Source organism: Belonocnema kinseyi, chromosome 7 (genome assembly GCF_010883055.1).
Source record: "Belonocnema kinseyi isolate 2016_QV_RU_SX_M_011 chromosome 7, B_treatae_v1, whole genome shotgun sequence".
NCBI classification, from domain to species: Eukaryota; Metazoa; Arthropoda; class Insecta; order Hymenoptera; family Cynipidae; genus Belonocnema; species Belonocnema kinseyi.
Window position 1 is genome coordinate 88467466 of NC_046663.1, and position 21637 is coordinate 88489102.

The window sequence follows — 21637 nt, forward strand, 5'->3', positions numbered from 1 at the left end:
GAATTTCCTGGAGATTTGGTCAGGGAAAAGAAAAACTGCAGAAAAGTACTTCCCTAGTTCAGCCGGCTTTTCGACTGTCGAGTTTGAAGGCACACATTCGACCCCACCTATATCGAATACATAACCTGGTCATATATATGTTACATCAATTCTGTGTATTTTAGGAATAATTTTGTGACTTTTTTACTGAATAACCATAAAAACACGGAGATTATACTCTGAATTTAAATCAGTGATACATTTTCCGCTCGCTTAATCAGAGAAAATTCAATTAAAATCATGTGACGTTTTACTGATTTTTCAGTAGAAATATTTTTGGAATTTCAGTAACGTTTAGTCAAGGATTGACTAGTAAGCAGTCGACTTTTTGATGAACAACAGATTTTGGTACTGTAAAAATTTCAAAAGATTTCAGTGTTTTCACAAAGATTTGAAAGATTTTTCAAAGATTTCAAACATTTTAAATATTGCATAAAACTTTGGAATGGTTTAAAAGATTTCATGAAGGTTTCAGAATGATTTCAAAGATTTTTCAAATAAGATTTCTAAAATATTTAGAGTGATTTCAAAGATTTAAAAGAGATTGCATACACATTTTAAAGATTTCACAGCGATTTTAAAATGTTTTACAAATATTTCAAATGTTTTGAAATATGTTGAAATATTTGAGCAAGATTTCCAAAGATTTTAGAAGGATTTTCAAATATTTGGTAGCGATTTCATGCACAATTTTAAAATATTTAAAATTATATCAAAAGATCTCATAAACATTTTAGAAGATTTCCACAGGTTTCGAAGATTTTACAAAGATTCCGTACAGATTTTGAAGAATTAAAAAAATTTTACAAATTTTCAAACATTTTATCAAGATTTCAGAAAATTTTTATAGATATTTTACAAACATTTCAAATACTTGAGAAAGATTTAAAAAATTTAACACAGATTTCTGAAATCAGATTTCAAAATACTTTAGAACGACTTCAAAGATTTAACAGAGATTTCATAAAGTTTTTAAAGATTTTACAAAGACTTGAAAAGACTTCAAATATTTCAAATATTTTACAAAAGTTTCAGAAGATTTCAAAATATTTCGAATTATTTCAAAAAGAATCCAAAGATTAAAAATGTTTCAGAACTTTGCCAGTTCACAAAGATTTCACAAAGTTTTTAGAACATTGCCGAAGGTTTTTCAAATAAAATTTTCAAAGATTTCCGAATGATTAAAAATATTTAACAAAAATTTCATAATAAATATTAAATATTTGAAGTGATTTGAAACATTTCAAGAGCATTTCAAAAGGTTGTAAAATATTTTAAAAACATTCGAAGATTTCAGATATTTTACAAATAATTCAGAAGATTTGTAATATTTCATGAAAACCGGTATACAAGGTTCCAAGAGTGATCATCCCTCGAGATTGCTAAAGTTCTACTTTATAATTTTGAACTTCCACTTTTATAATTTTGACTGAGGCAGTTAATTTTACAAGTGCTCTTTGCGAATAAGGTGTACAGTAAAAAAAAACTGCTTTTTCCATCTATTCTCATTTTAAAAATGTATTCGAAGAGCGCCAACTACATTTTTCCATGAATTCGTCTGTTTTTTATTCATATTTTTTTTACACCATACTGATTAGTTGGCACTAGTTTCTACTCAGTACACGTGTATATTAAAGTATTATGCGAGGGAGTATCTTCTTACACATATCGCTCTTACATCGCGTTGTATCGGTGATGCGCAGAGGGTGCCGAAATATCCAATTAGCCCCCGAGTCCCTCCCCTCAGAGGACCAATCACATGCCTCATTTTTCTGAGAGGCTCCGCCTCCCAAAGCCCGTTCCTCGTGACAGCCGGCCACAGTCTGAACGCGAGCGCCGATCGGCGAACACCTCTTGTGCGGAAGTTGAACGCTCTCATTTTTCGCAAGTTAAAACGTGTTTTACAGTTTGTCTTTCATAGACATTAGACTCAAAAATAAAAAAACGAAAAAAATTAACCAGTTCCAAACTTTTCAGCTTTGGCCGATTTTGTCGGAAAATTGGAAGAGTTTTATTATTTTGAAATTATAAGTCGCGCGGAGATTCGGTTTTTTGTTAAAGAAAAATAGTGCGGGTCGTTCCTCTCGGTTGACGTGATACAACCGGTGATTTCTCGACGTGTTTTGTTAGGATTCCGGGAGTCGAGAAGTTAATAGCTCTTTCTCTCTTTCTCGCTCTCTTATTTCGAAGTCAGGAGAGATCGAAACCTCGTCCTTGTTATCTTGGAACAAAAGAAGAGAAAAAGGGACTTTATTCTGCCGAGCGAATGTTTTAAGGTATTGTTTGAAAAAAAGGATGGCTGACTTTTTTCAGTTTTTATTATCCAATGGACTTCTGAAAGAGTGATTCGGAATTCGGAGAAGTGTTTTATATTAAATTTAATCTCGGGTTAATTCAATTTAATTTCAGGTTGCAATTCAAGTTGAGATTTAATTCAATTCCAGTTATTTCAATTTATTTCGGAGTAAATTTCTAGGCATATGCTCTTAGAGGTAGATTAATTGAATGTAATCACAACCGGTTTTAAATTGAGGCGAGCTGATATTTTCATTTGGAGTTGTGCTTGCAAATCTCTGTTAATTACTTTTATCTAACTCTGATGATCTTATTTTCAGTTCAGATTTCATTTGAAAGCTACATACGAAATAGACCCCCCCCCCCCCCCCCCCCCCCCCCCGATAGACTGTGGTTAATATTAAACCAATTACTAAATTTTTGTCGTAAATCTACTTCATTATTAGGGTATCGAAATTTGAATCAACCCAATTTTAATTGATTATAGGAAGAAAGTTTATCTGGTATCCGTTTTGCGTGTTCATATAAAATAAAATTTCTGATTAACACCATAAATTTCATTAGTGAAATTAAATTCCTGCTTAGGGGGGCAATGAATTAAAATGTATTAATACATTCAAAAATAGTTTACTATTTTGGATCAAGTTTATAATTTTTTGGATCAAATTTCTCTCACTAAGTAATATATGTTACACTGTCTATCCAAAAATACAGTGTTACTATTTTATCTACGAAAGCAATTTCTAAATCTGAAGATTAACGAGTAAAAATTCTTTTTACTCTAGAAGCAAACTGAGCTTCCCAAGTAGTTTGGAGCAAGTGTTAAAAAATTTTGTAAATTCGTTTTTCAATCCAAAAAAAGCAGCTTTTGAATGGAATTTAGAAATTGTTTATTCCAAGATTTAGTATTTCCGATCTAGTATTCTTCAATTTTAACGAGTTATGCTCGAAACAACAGTTCATTGCCACCCGTAAATAAGTCAACGATTTTACGCTCTAATTGCGCTCCGAATAAATTCCTGGCTTGAACCTCTACTTAAAATTATATATAACTGCTTTTACATGCTAAACTACTATTTGTTTATTCAGTGCAAATCTTGCAAATGCAACACTTACTTGTTTCAAATATTGTATAATGAGGCAGACGGAGATCTAAACTTTTTTCTTTTTTATTTAAGAAAATATATCCATGAAGTTTCGAACATTCAAATGAACAAAATATTCATTCAACATTCAAATATTTTAAATATCTGTTTATGTATTAAATCTATAATTCGTGCATCATAGAAACAAGCATTAAGTTTTGTTAAAGAGTGTTGTCCAAAAATCGGATCTCTGAAAAAAATAGTTCTATGATTTTAAGAATCAAAGTAATATTACAGATGTCATTTTGAATAAAGAAGTCTCCGCGCACCTGTTGGATTTCGCACTTCGCGCTCGATAATATGTTTCTCTCGCGCTTCGCGCTCGATAATGTATTTACCTCGCGCTATGAGCTCGGGCATTCTACTCCCCTCACATCTTTGCACAGGGCATTTAAAATTAATGGTCTAACAATTGACAACTGGAATTGAGTGATAGTGAATTCTCATTTGTTAAAGGTAAAAGAGAATTCACTTTATCTTATAAAGCTCCTTCGACTTTAACATTTTTGTTATTAAACATTTTATGGTACCTTGTGTCTTTTATCACAATTTTTTATTTTATTTGTAATGCCATTTTTTACGATTAAAACGAAAACTACGCATCCTATAAAAAAATGAGTTATAACAAATGTTGTAGCTCTTTTTGGATTAAACAACTTTTGTATTTTAATTTTTTTCGTAGTTTGTGTCGTTTGTCCAAAAAATTAATTTATTTTGTACCCAAAAAGCTGAATAACGAACTCTTCCTTTTTTTTTTTGCTTTAAAACAGTGTGCCAAAGCTCAATCCAATCTGATAATTTTTTCGGAAGTTATCGTACCTACTACTACTGCTACAAACATACGTACAGACCCATTCGTAAAAGTGTTTTTTCTTACTCAGTTGCTCTCAAAACGTGGAGATCAGATGAAAACAGAGTGAGGCAAATTTTACATTAAACCAATACCTTCTCATTAGCATGAGAATGTAAAAATATTTATTTTGACCATGTATTTTGCAACAGAAACTTGTATTATGTATATTATCGCTTCTTACCAATTTTTGAAAAATGTTTGAATTTCAGTAAATGATGGCTTATTTCTTTGGGGAAAAACTTTCTCTACAGCTGTAATTCTGTAATGTCTCCAACTTTGAAATTAAATTATATTTGAAAATTATTCACTTAAGTTAATAAAAATGGAAAACAGTAGAGTTTCTGGGAATGTTTGTCCTGAAAAAAAACAGTCATCATGCATTAAAATGCAGCCATTTTGAAAAAAATAAGAACCTACAGTAAGAACAAATTCATTTCCAAAGACTATTGTTAAAATAATAATTTTTAGTGATTTTAAAACTTTTTTCATAAAAAACCATGTTTTTTCTTTCATAATACATTTCTTACTGAAATGTTGCAGTACTTAACTATATGACCAAGATTTTTTCTGAAAATGGGCTTTTTGCTTACGAAATTCTTACAAATGAAATACATTATGTTGTGTTTTTATTCTTATGCAACCTCCCCATATATACGATTCTATAGCTTGAAACTGGATGTTTTTGGTAAATTATACTTTTTTGGCCTTAATTCAGAAGCACTTCAGCTCGGGAGTAAACTTTTGTTTTATCTTTAAATAGTTGTTTCGATTATATAGAATGTTTTTTTGCTCTCCTGAATAATTCCGTTTCAACCATTTCTATGTTTTTAATGATAGAAAAATATTATATATTAAAAAACTTGATGTACATATAATTATCAATTTATTTCAAAGTTAATTCTAAATCTGATGCTAAGTACCTCAGAGAATTCTAGAGAATGAAAACTGGTTTCAAGTTATACTACTCATTTTCAAAAAAGTTTACTATTTTGAACATAACTTTCTACTCGCAAACAGGCACTTAATAGCAACTTTTTTTAATCGTTATCTTTTATAACTACATTATTTAATTATATGACTATTGGAATTAGTGAACTCTTATTAAATCATAATTAGGATCATTTTTATTTAATCGGGATTAATATCCTGAAATAGAAAATATAGAGAACATTGAAAAGAGAGAGAGAAAGAGTATATAATAGTGCATGGGAAAAATTGCAGGAAAGAAACGTTCATTGGCGGATTCGAATCCGGAAATTGAAGATCGAATTTCAATCACATAGTTGAGGATGATGCCTCGAGAAGATCGAATCGCGATAATGCGAGGTTAGGAGGGTGACTCTTTCTCTTTCGGAGTGACTACCTTGCTAACGGCGCTCCAAAGAGAATCGAAGGGGTTGAGGAGGAGGATTAAAGAGAAGAAAAAAGCCGATTGTTTCAAGTCGGAAGATGCGTCCGGCGATAATTACAACTCTCGTCCTCCTGGTTGTTGCTGGCCGGAATGGCGTATGGGCGAACTGGTGGTAAGCCTCTAATTTAAATTAATTTTATATAATATAATTCATACATTTCTAACACCAATAATTTTAATCTTTTCGTATTAGTTTCCAAAGTGGACATCTTTCAATATTGACCGTGATAAATCAATAAAATTCTAAATTTTGTATAGAATGTGGACATTCTGTTTTGCCTCTAAAGTTCAAACAATTCAGCTCGGAAATCTATCAAACTGGTTTGAATTGATACATTTTCAGGGTGGCCGCAGGTCAGGGAAAATCTCGATATCGGAGAAGAATCAGGGAATTCTATTTGTCAGGTAACAGCCAGGGATTTTGAAAAATAAATGCAAAATTCAGAGAATTTCTGTAAGAAACGCTTAAAGTAACTGTCAAGAATAATCACGATTGCCATAGAGTCACTTGTAGACACTTTTTTCCCAATGTACTATTAAATTCACATCTATACCTATTTCTGAATGCTATTGAATACTTTCGAAATATTTTAGGGTAGCAGAGACCACCCTACAGTAGATAAATGTTACATCCAGTAGATAATCCTTAATTATAAATACAAATAAAATAATTAATTTTAATATATTACTACGTATCATGTCTTAACTATTAATTACATTAAATTAAATATTTTACATACATTAGTATTTTAAATTAATGATTACCTACTGTATGATCATTATCTAATGCAGGGTAGTGTTAAATATTTCAAGGAACTATGGATATATTTCAGTCAATTGAAGGGATTCCAAAAGATTTTAGGTTATTTTAAGACTCCAAGGCATTTTTGCAGAATTTCAGAAAATTTCAATGATTTAAAAGTATTTAAAAAAATGTTCATGAAGCTTTAAAGAATTTGCTAGAATTTCGGAATTTATGTAACAATTTAATAGGGCCTATAAGATTTCAGGATATTTCAAAAGATTCCAAGGGATTTTATAAGATTTCTAAGGATTTCAATAATTTGAAGGGATTTTAATATCTCTCAAGATACCCGCTTATCGCTTTTTCTGTAGTAAGTCGTAGTATTTTACAGGATTTTTAAATATTTTAATGAATGTATATATATTCAAAGTCCCATATAATAACAGTTTCGGGGATTGCCTTGTACTGGCCTTGTTGCTAAATCTGTACCCTTTGACACGTAAACGTCGTGAATAAGTATTCGCGCACCGCGGCCCTTCCGAAGCAAGAGTTCTACGAAGCTCTACGAATAACGAAACCGGACCGGCTTCTATGGGACCTGTAGTGTACACATAAAAGTAAATTAGGCTATGTAGCAGACTTGATAATAATAAATTAAACAAAAATTTATTCCATTCATGAAAGATTATATTACAAATTTTACAAGATTAGAATTTTGGTCTTTAAATATAATTGTTTAGGAAAGGGGGAAACTGATTCAGGGAGAACTCAAGAAAAAGTCGGGGAATTTTGAAAATGAAGTTTGGCAGCCACCCTGATTTTCAACACATTGCTTTTTTATAACGATGTTGAAATAATGATTGTATCTAAATTCATTTTTAATCTGTCAACAGCAGCAGCATTATTAATTTTTTTTAAAGCCTGAAACTGTTCTTTCAGTTGGGCACTTTATAATGAGAAACGAATACCTTATACGTACAGCACTTTTTATTTTCAACGGGGATTTCTATCGTCTGAATCGCCCCCGGTACAAACCCAGACGGTTGTAAATTGGGGAGGGTCAGGGTTATAGAATATAGAGGGTCTTTTGCTCCAAAAAGTAATTTTCTCAAGGCAGATAAAAGAAAACGTACAAACGGATATTCTTGACACGAAATGTTTTTGGACATTTTCTCTTACTGACCGTCGGATATAAAACTCAATACAATCTAACATTTTTTAATAGTTTAAGAATAGCTTACATTTTTCTGACAAATTTGGTTGAAAGACAAATTATTTGAATATATAATACATGTAAAATTGTTTGTTAGTACATGTGGAACAGGAATTTTATGTCTTTGGAAGTTAAATTTTTCAAAAACTTTTGATGGAGATGAAACAAATAAAGCCACGAGAGGTATAAAATTTCGTCTGGGAAATCAAGCGCATGAAATCGAACCAATATCTATTTCCCCTATCGAATTTCCATTGCCAAATTGAATACAATCAATGTGCCCTCGGACAAATGAAAACAACTCAGTTCATTTTCTAGTGAAAACAATTCACTCTGCCACATGAAATGGACAGAAAGGTTGAGAAAACAAAAGGGGATCTATTTTTAATGATAGCCTACTGGAAAGCACACGGGCGCTAGGCGCATACTTTTTTTGTCTCACACAATTTTTTAATTCAAATATCAAATCGATATCAAAACGAAAATGTTGTATTTCAAATCTTAAATAATGGAAAAGATAAGCAAGGGCAACATGTTTGATACCTTAACTTCAGAATTAATGTGTGTGTGTGTGTGTGTGTCTGTCTGTCTGTCTGTAATCGATTTTTAAAATTTTTTATGCACTGAGATGTTTATTGATTAAATTCTCGTATGAAATTATGTAATAGATATTACAGTTTTGACACTTGTTTTTAATACAAACTTGTTTTTTTTTTCATCAGTTTTCAAGTGTTCAAAATTGAATTTTCTGTATTTATCACTAATTTCCAGCGAGAAGCACTAATTTTCAATAAGTAATAATTTATTCATTTTAATAGTATTAAACTAACTGTAAATTTGACCTCAGGTGTTTGCTCTTTTTTTGTATTTACAATTTGATATAGCTGATTCGATGAGCACTTTGCTTCCTCACTATGAATAAATAGCAATATATGCGCTTGAAGAATGTTTTCTTTTTTTTTATTCTTGCCTAAACTTTAAATGGTGTAACTGAGAAAAATTTCGCTATACAATTTTTTTTTATTCAAGATAAATGAACATAACATCTTCACACTTTAATAAAAAGCATTAATATTGTAGGTCATTCGATTCTTCTCGAGTCAAGGAATCATTTATGTACTTGCATCAACTTTGATCTATGTTAATGAAAAAAGTGTTACTATAAAAAAAACTACATTTTTAAATAATACAAAATGCTAAAAAAAAGGCAATATATCTTTAAAAAAATCCTTCTGTTAATTTTGAGATATTTTTGGTGAAAACAGCCCTCCATCAATTAAAGAGATTACTTATAGACTTAATTTACAAAATTTCATATTTAAGGTATATAAAACAACTTCAAGTAATAAAAAGCCAATCAGTTTTTGAACAACAATGAGTGCGAGATTTCCGAGAATTTCATTCCACACATTTTATTAGATAGGATTTGTTTAAAACTATTAAGTTTGAAATAATTAAATTTGTTATAAAAAATAATAAGGACAATATGGAAAAAATAAAATAAATGGAGAGCAGCCGATAAACCTTCTAATTGGTTGAATCGCCTCATTAGCAGTTTTACGATAAAACCTCTCTTGATTTGTTTGCCGATATCGAAATAACTCATCCTATCAGATAATTGTGGATCAAGTCCTCAATCTTTCGAGGCTGAAAAGGAAGGAGATTGGAGGGACATAATGAAGTCAACGAGGAGTAAAAGGCAAAAGAATAATAAAAAGAATAAAGACGGAAAAAATCCACGAGGACAAGAAATAACTTATCCTCTTTTAGTTAGACTAGACTTATCCTCCTTCCTTCAAAAAGATTAGAAGAGAAAAGAAATGGGCAGGGAAAAGACATTTCCTTTTCTGTAAGCGTAAGGGGCTACTTTCAAATAATTCACCAGCTCAGAGAACAGACGGGAGTAAGAACTTCTTTGCTAAAGAGGCTTTTAATATCCGAAACATTAGTTTCTGTACTTTGTTAGTTTGTATTACTATTTATCTACCTAGTGTCCTCATTCTTTTCAATTACTTATTATTTTTTACTCGGGTCTCTTTTTTTTCCTCAAGTGTATGCACGCTTTTCTGTTTGCTGTCTAAATTTCCCAAAATTGAATGCTCTCCAATATTTTTTAACTGTCACAGCCCCCAAATTTAAATGTTCTCGATTTTTGAGGTTTTCAAAATTGGCGAAACGGAATTTTAGGAACGCTAGGCATTTATTTTTAAATTCTTTAATTCGCAAGGCTTTGAATTTTCGATGACCCAAATTTGAACGCTTTTAACTGTAACCGATTCTGAAGTCGAAAGCTATTCATTTTTGAATCCCTCGATTTGCAATGCTTGAATTTTCAAAGCTGCTTATTTGAACGCCTTTCATTTTTAAAAGTTTTACATGGGAAGACTATTAATTACGTGTACCGAAATTGCGATACAAATAGTTGAATTGTTTTGGTACAAATACCCATGTTTTCAAGAAACTTTTCTTTTCCCCTTTTTCTTGTTTAGTTAAAAATTCGACTATATACTGTAAATATAAATTCATTTGATGTTTCTGAGTGAATTCGAAATTGAGTTGGCAACTAAAAAGATGTTATCTCAACGAAAAATGTAATAATTGATATTTCTATTCAAAAATATTTTTTTTTTAATCACAAATCGTCGAATTCTACCAAAAAGACGACTTTTTAACGAAATAATTGAATATTTAACAAAAAAAAATTATTTTTCAACCAAATAGTGACATTTTAACGCAAAAAAAAAATTTTGTACCAAAACAGATGAATTTTCAATAAAATAGTTCACATTCAACTATTCGGCTAAAAATGCATGTATTTTATTAAAAATTCCCCTTTTTTGGTAAAAAATTTCATTTTTTTGCGTTAAAAAATCATATGTTTAGTTAAAAATGCAACCATTTGGTTGGATGCTTAAATCCTTTGTTTTAAATTAATTTATCTGTTTGTAGATTCATAATTTTAGACAAGCATGTATCTCTTTTGTTCAAAATTTAATTATATTGTTGAAAGTTTTTTTTTTCTGGTTAAAAATTAATCTTTCTACCTAAAAATATTACTATTTCATTTTCGGTTTGAAAATTTAACTGTTTTGTATAGAAATTTCATTCTTCGGCTTGAAAATTCAACGATTTGGTAGAAAATTAAACTATTTGGTATATAATTCATCTTTTTAGTTAAAAGTTTAACTGTTTGTTCAAAAATTTATATTTTTTCTTTAAAAATTGTACTATTTTGTTGAAAAATGTTTTATTGTGCTTAAATTTTTTCTGGAAAAAATAGTCTATTTTGGTTGAAACCTATTTAGTAAAACATTAATTAATTTTGTTGATAATTCGTCTTTTTGTTTAGAGAATTAATCATTTTTGTTGGAAATTCATCTTTTTGGTTAAGCATTCATTGTTTCAGTTAGAATTCATTTATGTTTAAAAACTGTACTATTTTGGTTGATATAACGAACAACTTTAATTAGATATTTGGTTGAAAGTTCAGACAATATTTTTTAATTGTCACTTTTTTTAATGGACAACTATTTTATTGCTAATGCAACTATTTGGTTAAAAAGAATAGAGGTAATTTAAAACGAGTTTAAAACAAATGATTCTTCTATTTTCGCGAAAAATGCTCCATTTATCCTTCTTTGGGAGCATTTTGGGTTTCTGCAAACTCACAATAAACGCAAAAGAAATGTTAAAAGAGTGTTTAAATAACAGCTACGTTACTTTAGTGGGGGGGGGGGGGGGCAAAACTGTGGTAGTCAAAGAGGGGGGCGGGAGGAGGTCGAAAATAGACTGCAATTTCTTACGCAGTTTATGGAATATCCCTAAACATTGTAACAGAAAAAAACGCACTCCCGTCACCATTCTGTAAGATTATCAGACTTATTTCTCCGTGTGTATTTGCTTTTAAAATTAGTGGGAGCCAAAGAGGGAATTAGTTCACACTCTGATAATTGTATATCTGAATGAACTAGACTCTAGACACGCCTAAGAGCAGCATCCTTTGATGTCGTTTTTCAATGGAGAGAATGGCAAAATAACGATGAGGGGTGTGTCCGTTTGTAGGAGAAAAGGTACACGTCAAAATCGTTTAAAACATTAAATGATGAAAAGAGAAGAGAGAGAGAGAGAGAGATGTGAATGACGTGAATGACGTATCTGGTCTTTTTGTGGCAACTGGCAATCGAATCGGGATTTAAGCATAAGACTATAATAAGGGATGGAATGGCGTGGGATGAGGAGGGCATGTCCCGGTCACGCTTTTGAAACAGAGTAAAGTAGTTGGTAGTAGATAGGAAGGAGCCCGTTGATGGCAGCGGCGGTCAAGCGATCGTTTGAGGAGATTTTATTTCTGACAAACTGGTTCCCTGGTCGATTAATCGCCCCCACTATATATCCTTAAGGCGGCTAACATCAGCCCTATGCTATGGTAGTATGGTATATTCGTATATTGGCTGTATATTGGGATACCACTATGCTTCTTCTTTTCCCTTCTGTATCGTCTTATTTTGTCCCCACCAACCCTGAAACCACGCAGCGAGCTAATTGCAAATGAATGCCACAGATACAACGGGTGTCCTCTTTTAGAAATATTCTAGTTTTAGACTTAAAATAACGTATAAATAAACTGCAACTTTTTATTTTAATCTGAAATCTTATTGCAGACTTTACACTCTTCTCCATATTCCCCTCTTTCCTCCTTTTTAAAAGAATTCCTGTTTCTTCGGACTTTTTAAAAATAACTTCCCCTTTTCACATTTTTCGCTTGAATGACAATGAAATTAATAGAAGCCAATACAAAATCTAACTTTTGTTGCTTAAAAGTTCATTCTTTTGTTGAAAATTCAACTATTTTTTTAACTTTGTCTACCACTTGCATTCCTTGTTATATATTAATTAGTTATGTAATCGAAAGTGGTACCACATACTTTGTAATAATTATGTATTTTCACTCCAAGCACCAGCTAAATTCGTTTCGTTGAGTGCTGTGGGGAAAACAATGGACCAAATGAGTGGGACAAAACTTTGTTTTTGTAGTATCTTCGTAATGAATAATAATTATTATCATTTTATTATTTCATTAAATAGTTCTTACGACATAAAAACTATTTTTCTAATACACTTACATAAAAAATTATTTTTTATGAAGATATTAGCAAAATAGGAAAAAAAATGGAGAATAATCCATGCGCATATATATGACCCATTGTTTTTCCCTCAGTATTCAAGGAATTGAAGTTAGCTGTTCATTAAAGTAAAACGCGTTACGCTCGCACTTGCATGTTTTTAAAAATCTCGAAAGAGATTATTTCGTGCATCAACAATACTAATTTTTATGAATAAAAACCACCTTCATACTAAAAATTTTTTTTGTGCCTTAAAAAATTTGTGATGAAGAGATTATGTAGGTTATGTAAGAGAATAACTCATTCCTACATAGGCCTCATAAATTCGAAATAAATTTAGAAAGTCTTGCCAATTATTATAGTTGCAATTTTTCTAGACTGATGAAACTGTTCATGCTTTAAAAATATTTATATAAAAAAAATTGGCTTCTGCAAATTATTACCATAAGTTTTTGAGCTGAAACTTTCTAGTTTTTAAAAATCTGTAAAAATTGAGAAATATTTATGTAGTGCATACACTTTATAGGTTTATTTATATATTAAAAATGTACTTTTAACTCACTCTGACTACTTTGATTCTGTGTTATGTTGCTTTAGAGGGAAACATTAAACTTTGTATTTTAAAGTCATGGATAATTTTAAACAGAAAAACAAAAAAAACGACAGCTTAACCCAGTCGTCAATCGAAAATGCCGCTATTTAGTTTTTAATAATTGGATAAACCAGAATTGAGTGATTTCAATAAGTGAAGGCCCTCAAATATCATATCACGCAACGGATAATCTCAAACCCTTTCAGCTTTATGCAAATTGAGCCCAGGGCACCATAATCGTAATACGCGCACCTGTCCAACATGTACAAAGATCGCATCCTCGAGTCCCTGAAATCTGAAATCATTCTCTGATTCGCTCTCAGATTCGTTCTCCGCGCTGTGCGATCAACGATCGGCGAGAGAAAGACAAAAGTATGTAAAGAAGAGAGAATCCAGGGTGGAAGTAAGAGAGTAAGAAGCGAAAAAGGAGGAGAGGAAAAGAGTCAATGAGAGACAAGCAAGAGAGAGAGAGAGAGAGCGAAAAAGAGAAAGGCGTTAATGCGATTTTTAATCGCCCTCGTAAAGTCGGCGCGCGTGCAACTATAATGCGTCCTGGCGGTCGGTGCGCGCTTAATAAAGGTGCTATTCTGCGACAAAGCTGGCCAAAGCACACCTTCCCATTCCTGGGTTACGGCCATTTTTTATGTTCCTTCAACGTTTTAAAACTTAAAAGGCATCTTCATCCTCTTTGTCACGTTTTGTATATGCATATATTCGACCATTTGGTCTACAGACGCGTGTGAATACACGAATAGTCAGTTACGAGCTTTCGAGATATAATCTTGGTTGCATGCATGGATAGTGAGAGAGAAGATTGCAGGAAACGCAAGCGATTTCACCTTATGGAGAATTGAAACGATTCAGAGGGATATGAAAACTTTTGCCGAGCAATGGTTGTGATCTTGTGCGATCTTTTATTCTACGCAATCCGCTTTCAGAGGCTCTTTAATAAAGAATGCTTTAGATGGGGTAAAATCTGTATAAATCTTTTATTGGATGGGAGGAGATGAAATATTCATGACGCTGCATATTAAAAACAAATATTAACATTTTTTTAACACAAGAAAGACATTTTATTTAGCTACATATTATTAAGCTTTCCAATGTTTGTAACTTATACAGCAAAAGCTATATGATAACATTATTCTTAGGAATTAAAAAAATGGGATTACGTGAGATTACATATGTGATTACATAATATTACACGGGATTACATAATATTACATGGGATTATATGGGATTTAAAGAGATTACAAAAGATTACATTACGTTAAACAGGATTTAACAGGATTAAAAGTGAAAAACGTAACTTGAAAAAGAGATATCAAAATCACCAATAATGTAAGGGGCAGTTTCGTATTATTGCGAAAATTTAAAGTTTAATTTCGGAATTAATACAGAAATATAATTGACATTTAAATTTTTCGAAAGTTAGTTTTCTTGTTAAAAATTAGGTATCTGGAAAAAATTGTATATGATTTTATGAATTGAAAGGATATCATCAGTCTTGCATTTTGAAAGGAAAAAAATAATTTTGTATAGAAAATTTTAAGATTTACGAAAAATAATTATTCTAACAACATTTGTTCGTAATTTAATTTTTTCGTACAGTTGCTTGTTACTAATTGTTTAAAAAAATGTTAAGTTTTAATAAAGCATGACAAATTTTAAAAGTATGTATACTTTTTGAATTTTTTGTGGAATAATTGTAAAAATGAGGCATTTCTACTTGGCTGTGAAGCCGGAAGTGTGATGTGTTAAGTTTGCAAAGTTGTTTGAATACGGTTTTCCACGTCCTTTTTAAAGATTTTGTTTTCTCAGGAATGAAGTATGTATGTATTTTAGAACATTATGCAGTATTTAAAAAATATTTCATCTAAAAATATTTATGCAACTACTCCATTAATTTGATAATTAAACAGTGATGAAGGATAAAAGGAAAATATTCGATATAAGGAATATGAAGTCCATACCATAATTCATACCATAATCAACTAATTTATGTTTTATTTTTGTTAGTTTTGGTAGGTGAATATAGGGTGCCAAAAACGCTTATTTTCGTGTCTAAAATAAAAATTTTAATTTAATAATTTTAAAAAAATGTTAACTATATTAGGTATTTTCACTTCAACCATCAGCCAACTGCACTTCGTTGAGCGATGAAGGGAAAACAATGGATCAAATACATGGGATTCGGTACTAAGATATTAGTGAATTTAGCTAATAGTTGAACTGAAAATACCTAATATGTACCAAGATATTAAAAGAATTTACACAAAATTGCCCAGGTTATACCAGATAACATGGGATTTCACGAGATTACATTGAATTATAGAACATAACATGAATAACAAGGCATTGTATAGTTTATATGGAATTGTTAAAGATTACAAGGGATTACCTTAAATTACATTTCAGAGTTTGCACCGGATTACAAAAATACTTAAGCCTCTCAAAAAATAATGTTTATAAAGAAAAAAAAGCCTACCTTTTTTGCGAGCAGTATAAAGAAATGCCTAGTTGCTTCTGGGACGTCAGAAATGTTTTTTCCAAGAAAGTAACTGTCAGGAAGCCACAAACCATAAACTTTGAAATTTTTGAACAAATCTTTTTTGCTCCTAGAACACGTTGGGAATTTTGCATTCTGCAGGAAAGTTATTATCTGAAAGAGTGACCCAAAATTTCGTCTCTTTTATCGATCTCGTGAATTTGATGCCAAATTGGCTGAAAGAATAGCTTATCGTGATACTTGAAAATAGAAAAAATTTCAAGTTCAGCATAGCTTTTTCTAAAGAGATACAACCAGTCAGACTTATCAGCTAACTCTATCATGCTCAAAAGAGTCCAATGTTCCTGTGTTTTTTTTGCTAATTCAGAATTATAGAAAATGTGGGCATCATCAATTTGTTTGTTATATATAGTTATTTTTTAACGTCTATTAGATTTTACCCCAAAACATTGTACATTTGTTTTAAAAGTTTTTAATTATCTAAAAGCCAATAGTTCTGCAAGGTAAGAATGAAAATTCTACAGATACTAGATTTTGAAATTTTTGTATTGCGCTTTTATTGGAGCATTAATTAATTGTGATTAATAAGAGATGTTTTCTTAAATAACTAATAATACTCATTTACATTATTTATTTGCGCGGAAAATTACAAAAACTGAAAAAATTAGTTCGAGAAATGATACTGATAGTATTTTGTAAGATATCGAACAAAATGTCAATTACTAAGTTTCATTCGTCATGTGGCCGAAATAAAACCTATGCTCACTTTCATATTTCCTCTACTTTAAAATATGACCATGACCTTTTGTTTAAACTAATTTGGAAGCAAATTTACAAGGTCGAGAAAAGAGGCGAAAAATAGGGTTTTTTGGGTCACTCTTTAAAGAAACGCTGTTCTGAATAAAAACGATAAATTCCGAATTTTTGAGCCATTTCTAGATCTCTTAGAACTTAGATGCTTTGTTAAGGATTTCTCAAAAAAATGTATGAAGTTGATTGATTGCAGTTAAACTGGTGACACTTGTATTAGACATTAAGAATAATTATACGGGAGCAAATCTGGAATGGAATTTTTATTTAAAGTTTGAGTGGACATTTAAATTTCAGGAATTCGAAAATTGAAATTTGATTACTTTCAAATTCAATAATAACCGTTTTATAATTTCTGGGCAATGTTGTACTTTGATTATTGAAATATGGTAAATGTGATGACTCTCAAAATTAAAGGCATTTCAGTTTTGATTCTCTTAGCACCTGAAACATCTCCATTTGGATGTTTAGAAAATTACAAACATTGTCCCTTTGAATGCGGTTAAATTCGGGGGGCTTTTAACGTGAAGGTCATCCGTAAAGAAAGTTTTTGTTCGAAAAATGTTTTGAAGAGTCTTAAGTCGCCTGGAGCGTGCATAAAGTGATTAAAGCATAAGTGTATTTTGAAGGCACTTTACGATTCTGCGTGTCAATGAGATTCTTACCGGTTAAAAATCGGCTGACGAATGGTTCGTCGCGAGCAAAGATCTGTTCCGGTTTCATTCTCGACAACCATTGTACCTAATAAAGAACCGACAAAAAGTCTCGACGTCTTTCCGATGTACGATTCACGCTTGATGCGATGGCGCGTTTTGGGTTTATGAGGCTGTTAAAGTCTTCTACTGATTCGCGAAAAGAACACGTCTGTCTGATCAAATGTCTCAATGGGCGCAGAGGATGAGTAGAACGTCCAAGGACGTTACTATCTTTAGATATTGTACTCATTTTCGTATACTTTGGCAGTTAGGAAGGATCTACACTATATAATCTTTTAACTATAGCAATGGCTTATTTCATACTATTGAGTACTTTGATGATGAAACACTGAAGGTTGTAAAATGTTGGGTGTCCCAGGCTCAAGTTTCCGGCCTTATGCAGGTGTATAAAAATAAAAATAATTAATGGAAAATCCCTTTTTCAAAAGTCAGTTTCAGTTTTAGTTTTTGAGTTATAAAATATTTAGTCTGGATCTATCAGGAGCGCGGTATAAACAGATATTCACTGTTTATACCGCGCTTCTGATTGGTCCAGCCTAAATATTTTATAACTCAAAAACTAAAAGTTCAACTGATTGTTGAAAAAGGAATTTTAGGTTTTTTTAAATTTGTATGAAGCCATATAAGTCCGGACAGTTGAGTCTGGGACACGCTGTATGTATACAAATGTTAACGTAAATTTAATTCGGAATATAATTATTATAGAGAATGCATTGACAACGGGTAGAAATCCACTAATTAGACATTGCAAGTAGGTCGCTGCAAATATTTTTCTTCGTTTAACAGATTTCACTTGATTCTTAGTATACTCCCGTTCTGATGAAGAAACTATTCAACTGCATTTGTAGTCAAACCGAAATATTCAATGAAACGCGTTTACATATCTCTACCATTTAACTTATGAGAGTTTTTGAAAAGAAAAGTACCGTTCTTGGGTAAACCGCATATGTTCTATTCATTAAAACAAAACAAAATTGTTAACTTTAATTATTTATATGCAGAACTGTAAATATTCGCGGAGGATATATGCAATTTAGGATTTGTAATTAAATTACGAATAATTGTTAAATTTTGTTAATACAAAATTAATCATTTTTATCGTGCAAATCTTTGTATAAGCACAAAGTATAATAAAAAAGTGTAAAGACTGTGGTCTAATGATTAATTGCTTATCAAAACCATGTAACATTGACATTAAAATTAACATTAACATTATCCTTAATACAACTTATGATTCTAAAGCGTAACGGCAAATTCCAACACCAAATAATATTAAATAAGAAAGGAGATATTTACTATGTGAATTTCGATAAATCAAATAAATCATAAATTTTGTACAAATAATGTAAATGCATTTTTTTCCTATTTTTCATTTACGACAATATAATTTCAGTGAATATAATTTATATTGTAGTATATTATACTATTAATTATTATTATATTTATATTATATAATATTTATTTATATTTGTTTAATTGTTTATAATAATTAATGATTATCATATTCTTGGTTAACTATAATTAATTTTACTTGAAAACTTAATAAATATAGATGTGCTTTTTTCCAAGGATCGGCGGTTCAGAGATTACGTCGAATCCGCGGATGAAGAAACTTAACATGTACATGTGCGATTCGATATCAGAAAGATTCGTTTTAAAGGTAGCAATGCCATAACATATATTATATAAGATTTTTATCCAATATAAAGTAAAATACAGTAATTCAGAACTGTTATTGAAAACCATTTTTTAAATATTTTTAAGGTGATATTTTTTCAATATGTATTACAAATTTAGCGATTTCAAACTGTGTCGTATTTGACATGCAACCATAACAGTCATTGCTATTAACGATCATAGATAAAAAAACTGGCGAATGATTTTATTTGATTATCTTGTTTGGTTGGTAGCGCTTGCTTGTTTGTTCTTACAACCTGAAAGTAAAAAATTACTTTAATACCCAAGCCTAATCTGCAACAATTGATTTATCTCGTACTGAATGGCACCTTGGGGCTATTAAAAAAATACGTGATACATTTTTCAGGAACTTCTGCTCCCCCCCTCCCGCGTGTTACTTTATCCATTGCTCTTAACATGGAGAATGATACTTCAAAAGACGTATCACGAATTTTGTGAATGACCCCCTTCTCATGAAAACACTTAAAATATATTTTCAATAAAAAATAAGGGAATCAACCAGTGAAAGAGTAACAAAGAAGGGTAACAATTTAATTCTTTAGAAAATGATAATCTGCCTGCAGACAACATTTTCATAGCTATGTCGAAAACATATTTTTTGGCAATTATCCTTATACACCTTAAAGTTGATTTGAATTAAATTTAGAAAAATTTGTATATGGATCGATGTAATCAAAATGGGATTGTAAGTCTTCATTATCTGAATTTCACAATACAGTCTTAAATTCAGATAAAGTTTAATTAATGTTAGATCAACCTTTATGCTGTTTTCGCTGTTCTTAACGTGGAGCATGATACAAACTGAGTTTTTTAAACTGCGATTGGAAAACACACTTAAAACTCCATGTGGTGGGACTTTTATAGGAGTTATTCCCAGAAGAAAACGAGATATATTTTCGACTACTTTCTATTGCTCATAAAACCGATTTTTCGTTATGGAATGCATTTTATTAAGAAAAAGGGAGTCAGACCAGAGGATAGCAGTAAAATATAGAATATAAAATCCAATTTATGGCCACGTTGAATATCATACTCCCAGTAATGGCGAGCATCGATAAAACCGGGGATTTCGTTAGGCTAGCTCACGATTTCCACTTTTAATATTCCCATAAGCTTCTAATGGATTCCATGGCAAGGTACCTATAGTCATATGGTTATAGTGATCCGGCAACATGGCGGAAGGCTGTATTCGTTTCTTCCCTGGTGTGGCCTTTACTCTACCATAGGCTTCTTGCGAGGGCATTGCCACTTCGGTGCTTCCCCATCGAATTTGTTTTCCAAGACCAACATAAAGTGTCCCGTAATATATTATATGGTCACGCCATCTTGTGCTATCGTAAAAAAAGGCATTCGAGGGTCCCGCGTTATATTATCCCTTGTAAAAGCTCTCTTCTCTTTTCCCTTTCGATCTCATCAGATCACTCTGCTCTGTTTGCACGGAGATTTTGGACTCGCCAGATACACGGCTAATCGTTAAACCTGCTGACGTAAAATCAAACTCGACGAATTGCCAATTTACAACCTTTTTTTCCCCTCGAATCGCTCAAATCGCTTCTTTCATTACCCACCGGCTCCCGTGGGAGGATTTCGAATGCTCGCCTGATTTAATTACGTTTTACACTGGGGAAAAAACGTGAAATTATAGTTAATTAGGAGCTGCTGCATCATTCAGTTGATAAAGAGAGAGGAGTGAGGAAGTGAGTGATATTAACTATAAGTAGGCTGTAATCTGCGAATTTATGCTTCGTCATTTTAAAGTGTTGATTTAATCTTATAAAGTTTCAGTAGGGAATTTATCAATATTTATATACTTCCCAAGGGTTTCTATTAACAGGTTGCGCACTGAAATTGAAAAACAGGAATTAGTCTGGAATTTTAAGCACCAGGAAAAGGTCGTGAAGCGGGAAATACCAGGAAATTTGTTTAATACCGGAAATTTTTAAGATTTTTTTTCCTTTTGCAATCAATATTGTTTCGCTTTTAGAAAAAAATGTGTTTGAAATTGTGTGCAGTATTACCAACCATGTCCGCGATAGTTTCGAAGATCATTTTATATTTAAGATTTGAAAGTTAATGTTTGGCTAAAAAATGAACAATCCTATCCTACTATACATTGATGAATTTGAAGATTATGTTAATGGACGCAGGTCAAATATTAAAGTTTCATTTGTATTTAAGAACAAAAACTCCCTTCTCAGATATTTAAAACATTAATTGCATAGGTAACCTGTAGAATTAATTACTTATAATTGACATAAAAAATTATAATTTAGGGATATTCAAAATGTTTCGCAAATCAATTAAAAAATCCCGCTTTTTCGGAAAAGAATTAATTTGAAGTAGGTGAGTGTCCATAATCATTAAGCTCACGTGTTAAATATGTGCGTATAATTAAAAATTTGTCATAAGGACAACCGCAGGATTTCGCCGGGAGCGGGTGCTAATCTGGAAAATTGCACCCGCTTCCAGCGAAATCGCGGTAAAATTT

The 21637-nt window shown here is 31.4% G+C and overlaps 1 protein-coding gene across 1 annotated transcript in view; it reads left to right on the forward strand.

The window, feature by feature from the left end:
• The first annotated feature begins 1888 nt into the window (after positions 1-1888).
• The window catches only part of LOC117176242 (protein Wnt-1-like), a 161029-nt gene continuing 141280 nt past the window's right edge, over positions 1889-21637 (forward strand). The window contains exons 1-2 of the mRNA XM_033366389.1: positions 1889-2315; positions 5554-5855. Coding sequence (XP_033222280.1) covers positions 5782-5855 — 74 coding nt within the window. The 5' untranslated portion in view covers positions 1889-2315; positions 5554-5781. The remainder of the gene's footprint in view (positions 2316-5553; positions 5856-21637) is intronic.